This window comes from Apium graveolens, chromosome 6 (assembly GCF_009905375.1).
Source record: "Apium graveolens cultivar Ventura chromosome 6, ASM990537v1, whole genome shotgun sequence".
Taxonomy (NCBI): Eukaryota; Viridiplantae; Streptophyta; class Magnoliopsida; order Apiales; family Apiaceae; genus Apium; species Apium graveolens.
In genome coordinates, this window is record NC_133652.1 from 138439020 (window position 1) to 138448497 (window position 9478).

General features: G+C 39.5%; 1 protein-coding gene across 1 annotated transcript; it reads left to right on the top strand.

Moving 5' to 3' along the window:
- Positions 1–5589: 5589 nt before the first annotated feature.
- On the top strand, positions 5590–6324 carry LOC141665481 (uncharacterized). The gene has a single exon (XM_074471467.1). It carries the CDS (start codon positions 5590–5592, stop codon positions 6322–6324), a length of 735 nt encoding a protein of 244 aa, XP_074327568.1.
- Positions 6325–9478: the final 3154 nt, after the last annotated feature.

Below are 9478 nucleotides of genomic sequence, written 5' to 3' on the forward strand. Positions count from 1 at the left end.
TCAACAGCTTAATCATCTCTTCATCTTCACTAGTCTTGTTCTTCTTGGCCTTCAACTTAGTTTCCAGAATCATGATAAGCTTTTTGTTGGCCATGACACACTGTTTAGGAATCTGAAAATGTTTGAAGTATTTGGTGATAGGACAGATGTATGCCACTCCCTTGATTGGTTGTAGGTATGCTTCAGGAAAAGCAGCAACTTGAGCATTTTTCAATTCAGTTAGCAAGAGAGTGTTTTCATGAATCACTATTCTGACTTTGCTTATCAGAATATCCAACTCAGATGCCCTCATAGAGATAAGATAGTTGAGGAACACCTGCATACATCTGTCTACCCCTGAGTCATTTATGTTGACCACAATCCTCTTCTCCTGAAAATTGTCTATTGTTACCAAGATCATCCTTAATGAGTTTATTGTCCTGTCCAATACCTTCTTGTAGGTGAAGAAATTGTTATTAAGAGAAGCCCTGAGAGCCTTGAGCAATTCATCAAATTCCCTGCTCAAAAATTGGTCCCTCAGCTACCCTTATGAGCCTCTCCATACCAATATCTACTTCTTAAATTATGTTCTTGTTAACAGCTTGGACAGTTTGAGTAGATGATCTTGATCTTGATAGCCTAGCCTCTATCTCCCCCTTAGTCTTGTTGGCAGGCATGAGAAGGGGAGTAGGAATTTCAGGCCTCACAGCTTCAGGAAGTGCAGGCAATGGTATGCTTAGCTTGCCCATAATGGCTCCCAAAGCAACATAATTTTGCATTTGTAGGTGCTTGTGGGAGTCCACCAAGGCTTGAATGCCAGCCTGTTGACTCTGCACCAGTGTGGTGAGAGCATGCACTTGAGCTGTGAGCTGATCATTTGATGTTTGCAGTGTGGAGACTTGAGTTTGAAGGGCTTGAATTTGAAGGTTGGTGGATGTAAAAATAGGCTGATGAGAACTTGTAGATGTTGAGGAGCCAAAAGTTGCTTCCACGGCTTGTTTGATGCCATCCATAAGCAAGGCAGAAGGCTCATATCTGGTCTGTGAAGCTGTTCCAGTTTGACCTTTGTATCACTTATATTGGTGATTTGTTGTTGGACCACTTCATGAAGAGTAATGAAGGATTGTCTCAGATTCTTGACATCTTTTTCCATAGTGGTCAAATCTAATATTTTTATTTGGTCAGCAAAGTGTTGAAACTTTGAGGTGATCTTGACCTGGGATGGTATAATTTCATCCATCTTCTCATTTACCAGCTTTTTGATTTTATCTTCATGACCAGTCATTTTAACTTCTAGAACTTTACCAAAAAGGTGAAAAGCTTTAAGCTGAGCTTTGTAAACTTCTGTGACTGCATCATAAACATCCTGTAAAGTCAAGGCCTTGGTATTGCTTCCAAGAATAGTGATATATTCATCCCTAAACCTAGCCAAGAATTGATCCATCTCCAAAACAAAATCCTTGGATAGCCATGCATCTACATTTCCATCTTGTTCTACATCACAATTTTCTCCTTCTGTTTTTCAACTTCTTCATTGTATATTAACATGATGGCTTGATAGTCCTGATTGCTCATATCTTAAGTAATTAGATGCTGTGAAATGTTTGCTAATCCATAAATCTGCTCAACAAGAAGATCATCCACAGATGTAGGTTGAGATTCAGATGCTTGCAACCATTGGGAGAGAATATGCGGTTGTTGAGGTTGTGAGGTTGATGGTTAGTGCGTGATTGATCAGCAGCCTAACCTTTGATTTAAAATTTAAAATGAATATCCAATTCTAATGATTGTTTAACAAGAAACTTGATTCCTCTGAATCATCTTGTTTGATCATTGATTAACCTCAGTTATTGCTATTATGACTTACTGAGCTAGTTAGCTCACTCTTGTGAATCTTTTTATGTATTCTACAGTTAAAAAGGATACGGTTGATAGCGGGGTATCCTAGTTCAATGTACGAGCTAGGATTCCAGATTGAGTTGGAGCGAGCTAGTAGGAGCTTATTACGGTAGCGAGATAGTAAGATTGTAAGAATGATTTCATTATTAGTTGTAAGTTAAATTAGTTGGGATTTGGTACGTTGTAATAAAAGTTAAGGTTGTGGCTTGTTTTCATACTTTAACATGTTGCGATCTGTGGTTATGTAAAGCAGGATTATTATAAATAATATTTCATATACAGGTTTATATATTGTGTATGTGTTGTGGACCCCAAACTTCTGACCCGGGTTTGGAGGGCGCCACAAGGGATCTTCACTCCAACATCCTTTCTGCTCATATTGTTAGTCTATTTTGATCTTTAAACTTTTTGTGTATCAAGAACTGGCTCTGATATTAATTATTATTCCCAGACAGTCTAACAATAGAATTATAAAAGGGGATTGAATATAATTCTAGGCTTCTTTTGAAAATTAAGAAAATTCTTTATCAAAGTATATCAGGCTTTGAATATGCAAGTGTGTAGAATGAAATATAAATGTATTCGAAATACAAAGTAGTTAAACACAAAGATTTACAAACTTTCTGGTGGATTGATCTTTCCACCAGAGATATATATTGATTGAGAACTATGTGATGTAAGAATGTACACAGCTGCTTACAAGTAAAATTTACAAAGAAAGAATAGAGAAATTTCTAACAGATGTTTCTTTTTCTATTTCTCAGTTCAATCGATAATATTTCTACTTGCTACTCTTGGTTTATATATATCACCAAGTTATATATGAAAAAGACAGACATATAAAATAAAACATTTAGGTCTAATCACGTGTTTCTTCATATCTCTATCTAGCATCTTTGTATTTCTTCAAGTAAGCATGGAAATAGAAAGCTTCTTTGTTCTCATAAACCTGCAAATAGGCTGCCACATTTCTTTTGTTTACAATCAACCCATGTGACTGTCAAGTCGCTTTCAACTGCTATTTGAATTTGTTATTCGTCGAGACTTTGTAGATTATCCATTGAGTCTCTATTGGATCATCCGTTGAGAGCATCTTGAGTCATCCGCCGAAACCTGGTAGAATTATCAGTTGAAAGTATTTCCATAGAAGTTGATACAATTTCATTTATGCAAAATTACAAGGCATCTAATATTTACAATTAGCCAACATATTTTGCATATTGTTCTAGAAGTCAACATGACTTAGAATATCGTACAACTTTTAATTTTATAAGACATTACATTATATAGGAATTTTCTATAAAAACTTATTTAAACATAAACTACTCTTTTAACGGATGATAAAGTAAGATTATCCGTTGAAAGTTACAAACACACTTAATTAAATCTACTAATGTATTTTGGTGAAATATAATCAAAGTCTACAACATATTCCTAATAAACATTAATATCCCCATCGAGTTTGATTCCCTACTAGCAGTAGCGATTAATGGCAATGCGGATTATCAGCTAGAAGTTGGCCATATTGTTGAAACTTTTAAATTCAGACTTGCTTCTACGGATGATTTTTAGAGTAAGATATGTTAAAAAATTAGCTAATACGGCAGCCAACTCGGTGACTCGTATATGTTATGAACTAAATTGCTTTGTCAATTTTACGATTTCTCCACAATGTGTGTTGAATTTGGTGATGAATGACGTGAGTTTTAGTAATGAAACTTTTATTTTCTTAAAAAAAATAAGTATTTTTCATGATTATAATGGAAGGTTAATATTTTCTTATAAAATATGTTAAATATGAGTAAATATTTAGCTCAATGATAACTATGCGTAAAGATATTTAAAAATTGAAAAGAATTATATGCAAAATTTTGACGAAAATAATTATTAGAGTGTACTTTAGCTAAAAATCTAGTTGCCATACTAAAAATATTATATATGGAGTGTTGGACCAGGACAAGACGGCCCAAAGGAATTATAGTTAGAATAATTGTAATACATTATGTAAAGCCCAAGAAGGCCCATTTTGTAAGAGAAAAGCCCATTTGGGGCTTAGTATAAATAAAAGACAACAATCCCATTTGAAGGGGTTGGCAAATTATAGCAAAGAGACAATCTCTTAAAATTAGAGTCTAATAATATTATTGGAACATCATTTGGCGCTAGAAGGAGCTTTGCTTTAACAAGATCCAACCTGAAGATGATTGTAGAAGAGCTTGATCCGGCAACCGCCGGACCGACTCAGGTAAAGAAGTTGACGGCAGAAGTTGCCGCCGACCCCTCGACCCACGACGATCGCGAACTTCCTAAACAACCGGCCTTGAAGCCAAAGTGTTTGTTTACTCCACCCGAGGTGCCTACGGAAGATCAATCTCCGGGCTTGAAGGACACACTTCAAAGGGACAGAAAAAGAAAAACTGTTTCGGATCAGCGTTTTAAAGTTCAAACATCTAAAAGAAAGAAAGTCCTCTCGAGCGATATACGACTACATTTGGAAAGGAAAGAAAGGCTAAAAGCCCAAAACCAAGAAAATCCAGAAGACCCACTTGATTCAGATGAAGAACTCGAGTTTCTAAAATACGAAACTCGGAGATTGCAGGCTAAACTTGAGCAAAAATGCGAGATTCACCGTCTCCGTCGAGAGCTCCAATAAACTACAGTTCAAGATGAAGAACAAGAAGACGAATTTTATGACGAGGACGATGCTGAGTATGAATATGAACCGTCGGCAGAGTCGACATATTCACAACCACGCGAACGTCGACAGAGGACAGTGTCATCTGCCGATGTCTCGCATCAGACAGAATCTACAGAATCTATATCTCACGAGGAGTTCGCTAAAATGCAGGAGGAAATCGCTCAGATGCGTACCTTGATGAGAAATCAGGCAGGGTTTGAAACTGTTTCTGAGAGCCCCCTGTCATTGGTGCTTGAGAAGGCACGCATCGACATGACACTAAAAACTCCGGCCCTTGATCATTTCGACGGATCCTCGGACCCGTTAGCATTCCTCAAAACCTTCGATGGATGTATAGCCTTCTTCGTCCACTCAGAGGTTGCTCGATGTCAATTCTTCTCTACTTGCCTCCAGGGTACCGCCCTTCGATGGTACAGCAACTTGCCCCCCGGTCTATCGACTCATGGGCATCCCTAAAAAGCAAGTTTCAAGCTCGTTTTTCCAGTAACTACAAAGGAATAAAGGTCACAGCTTCCCTAATGACAATGCACCAACGCTCAGGAGAAAGTCTCCGAAGTTTTCTAACACGATTCAGAGAAGAAATAGCAGAGATTCCAGATCTAATCGAGCAAATGGCAGTCAATTTTCTGACAGCAGGCATTGATAAATCTCGCCATGGTTTGCTCTTAGAAGAGATCTTTGAGAAAAGACCCAAAATCTTACAAGCAGCATTCCAAATTATAGAACATCGCATGATGCTCCAAGAGGCAGTAAGTTGCATACAGTCCCCCAAACGCTCCTCTAGGTATGAACGATGACGCAGCTACAGTCCGCGATCTCCCGCGCATGACAGGCGACAAGAACGTCTCCGTTCACCGCCTAGTCATACCGTCGAGCATCAACCAAGGGACAGAAGAGAGAGAGACTGACAATCCCGCAGTCGTCTAGAAAAAGAATTTACCAAGCTTAACACTGAGAAAACGACCATCTTAGCGGTCCTAAAGACAGAGCCGGACTATCGTCCTCCAAGACCCATGAAACCAGGTCGTCCTCCAAGCTCCAGATACTGTGATTACCATGAGGATACAGGCCACACAACCGAACAATGCTTTCAACTAAGCAACCTCATTGAAGGGAAAATTCGCCGAGGACAGCTAGTACATTATGTACAGCGGGAAGATTCTCCTCGACGCCATAGACGAGTTGAAGAAGATCAGGTAATTGACGTTATCTTCGGTGGTGTGGCAGCCAGGGGACTCTCTCATAATTCCCGAAAAAGCTATGCCCGTGAGATTTTTAATGTCAACCCACCGACATCCAAACGGTCCCGGACAAATCCGTCCCCTGTCATTTCCTTCTCAGATGACGACTACCGCCCTGGTCTCATCGAAGGCCATCAGGACGCCCTTGTCATCACGACCCGGGTGGGAAACAATACGGTAAAAAAGATGTTGGTCGACAACGGTAGCTCCGTCGACGTCCTATACCATCATGCCTTCTCTCGAATGGACCTCGGGGATCGACGCCCGGAGAATGCCCGAACGCCTCTATATGGTTTTACTGGTAATGAGGTACATGTAGTTGGGACAGTCGATATGCCGGTGCTTTTTGGTTCTCCCCCATATCAGATCTGGAAGATGGTCAAGTTTCATGTGATCAGCGCATCCTCGAGTTTCAACGCCATATTGGGACGAACAACGATCACCGCCCTTCGGGCCATTACTTCCATCTCCCATTTGAAAATGAAGTTCCCTACAGACTTTGTGTAGGAGAAATGATTGATGATCAAGCAACGACTAGACAGTGTTACCTAACCACTGTTTCTCCAAGGAAAAGGACAGATGAAGAGTTAGAGGTCAATCAAGTACTTGACATCGACCCAAGAGAATTGATCGACACATCCACAAGCAATTCATGCTCCCCCTCGAGGAAACAGAAGATATAGAAGTATTTGAAGGAAACTCCGATAAAATAACAAGAATTGGCAAGAATTTCTCATCAGATCTCAAAAAAGAAATCACGTACCTCATCCGGGAATTCTCCGATATTTTTGCTTGGGTCCCGAGGGACATGCGCGGTATCCCAAAGGCCATTGCTCGACATTCTCCGCACATCAGTAAGGACACCAGGCCTGTGCGATAGAAACAACGCATATTCTCGGCCGAGAAAAGAGCAGCCATCGACCAAGAGGTCGATAGACTCCTCGACGCCGGCTTCATCGAGCCTGTGCAATTCCCCACATGGATATCGAACGTGGTTCTGGTTAAAAAAAGCAATGGGAAATGGAGAATGTGCATTGATTATTCAGATGTTAATAGGGCGTGCCCCAAAGATTTTTACCCTTTGCCCAATATCGACCAACTCATCGACGCCACAGCGGGAAATCAACTCCTGTCCTTTATGGACGCCATTTCATGGTATAATCAAATTAAAATGGATTCCCATGATTGGCAACAAACCACTTTCATCACACACAGGGGAGTCTTTGGTTACAAAGTAATGTCCTTCGGATTAATCAATGCGGGCGCTACTTTTCAGCAGACGATGGATAAAATATTCTCCTCGCAGATAGGAAGAAACATGCTAATATACGTCGATGATATGATTATAAAGTCAAAAGTTGCCTCCAACCATGTGACAGACCTTTGAGAAACGTTCACCAACGCAAGGGCAAATAACATGCGACTAAACCCTGCAAAGTGTTCATTCAGCCTTACTGCAGGTAAATTCTTGGGGTTCCTGGTCACCCAGAAAGGCATCGAGGCCGATCAAGCTCAGACAAAAGCTATTCTAGAAATGAGAAAACCAAGATCCATTAAAGACTTACAAAAGCTCACAGGGTGTATAGCCGCTCTTCGAAGGTTCATCCCTCAATCCTCAAAGAGGTGCCTCCCATTTTTCTCTGCAATGAAGAAAGCTTCCAAATCATCACAGTTCGAATGGAACGAAGATTGTGAAAAAAAATTCACGGAGTTAAAGATATTTTTGACAAATCCTCCAGTTTTAACTCGGCCCTTAACAGGCGAACCGCTACGAGTATATCTCTCAGCTTCCGATAAAACTGTCGCGGCAGTGTTGGTCTGTGTCGATGAGGGAAAAGATGTCCCTGTATATTACATCAGCCACTCACTCCGAGACGCGGAAACAAGATACCCACAAGTCGAGAAACTCGTATACGCTCTCGTTGTCGTGAGCCGTAAGCTCCGTCATTATTTTCAAGTGAGAGAAATCCATGTTCTCACCAATCTACCTCTGAAAAGAATCCTGCACAAGCCCGATATAACAGGCAGGCTCGCAGCTTGGACCATCGAGTTAAGCCATTTCTACATCAAGTACAAACCTCGAACGGCGATCAAGGCCCAAGTTCTCGCGGATTTCGTCGCTGAATGCCAGTTCAAATCCAAGACACATAAACCTGAAGATGATCAGTCTAGCCTGTTATTTCTAGAGAACTAATAATGAGATTTACAGAAGGGGGGTTGAATATAAATCTCAAAACTTTTTCAAGTTTTGAGCAGTTTATAAAGACTGTGTGTTCAAGATGAACAAGTGTGTGAATTGCTTTAAGCTGATACAGACAGATATATATTCAAACACAAATGTAAAGAACACAATAAACCTTTAAAAACTTTTCTGGTGGATTTGTTGTTCCACCAGAGATGGTATTTCAGAAATTCTGTGATCTAAGAATTTGATCACAGCTGCATCCTAGTACAAACTAGATAATTTTTCTCTCAAGATTTTTCTAAACAGCTCTGGAAAAATTCTTATCTAATTACTAGCTTCTACTTGGTTTTTGTATTACCAAGTTTACAAGTGAAGACAAGGATATAATAAAATAATAAAGTAAGATCTCCACTTGTTTCTTCTCCAGTTCACTCCAGTACTTTGTTGACTTAATGTCTCTTTATACTAGAGTAGAACGGCTGCTTTTTCTGATGTTCCTGAAATTAGGCTGCCATATTTCAGTTATCTCTGTTCACCCACGTGCCTCTGTTTGTAGGTACAACTACCACTTATCAATGGTTAATCAACAGAACATCCGTTGAAGCTTTCATCCGTTGATGCACTCATCCGTTGAAGGATGTTATCCGTTGAAGCTTTAGAGACATCCGTTGAAGCTTAGCTTCTCATCCGTTGAAGGTCTTTAAGTCATCCGTTGATACCACTTCATTTATACAAAATTACAAGGCATGAAATATTTACAATTGGCCTTCCTATCTGCATATCTTCTAGTAGTCAACATGACTCATAGTTTCTCTCAACTTCTAAGAATTACATCTTAAATACAGAGACTGAAATATGCTACAACACTAGACTTATTTCTAAGTAAAGCTACACCATCAACGGATAGCCAAAGTGGTCTTATCCGTTGAGGCTACAGACACTGAATTTCTACTTAAGTGTTTTGTTAAACATATCATCAAACTAATGCACATATATTCCTAACAATCTCCCCCTATTTATGTCTATAAGAATTGTAGGCATAAATTCAGGGTTAACTTGATGATAACAAAACACTTAACAGATATATGAATTGAAACTAAGTAGAAATTTGAAAATGCTGCAAAAATGTATGTACTAGGAGGAAATTGAAGATTTACAGTATTTCCAAGGATACTCCTTTAGCCTGAGCAAATCATCTTTTTCTTCTTTGTTCCCTGGTTTTCTTTCCTAGCCCTTTGTCATTTTCCTCAATTTGGAGTTGGAGTTGTCTGAAGAATTCAGCTTCATCTTCAACACTGATATCCAACTTAGATTGCATTTCCTTGAGAGTTTCATTGCTGGCAATCTTGAGTTGGTCTTCAAGTCTGAAAAATCTTCTGACTCCTTTATCATCTCTAAATTCCATCAACCAATGAGGTGATTTGTGAATTGTAATTCCCCTTTCTTGAATGAGTAAAGTCCTGGGTAAAGCATTGG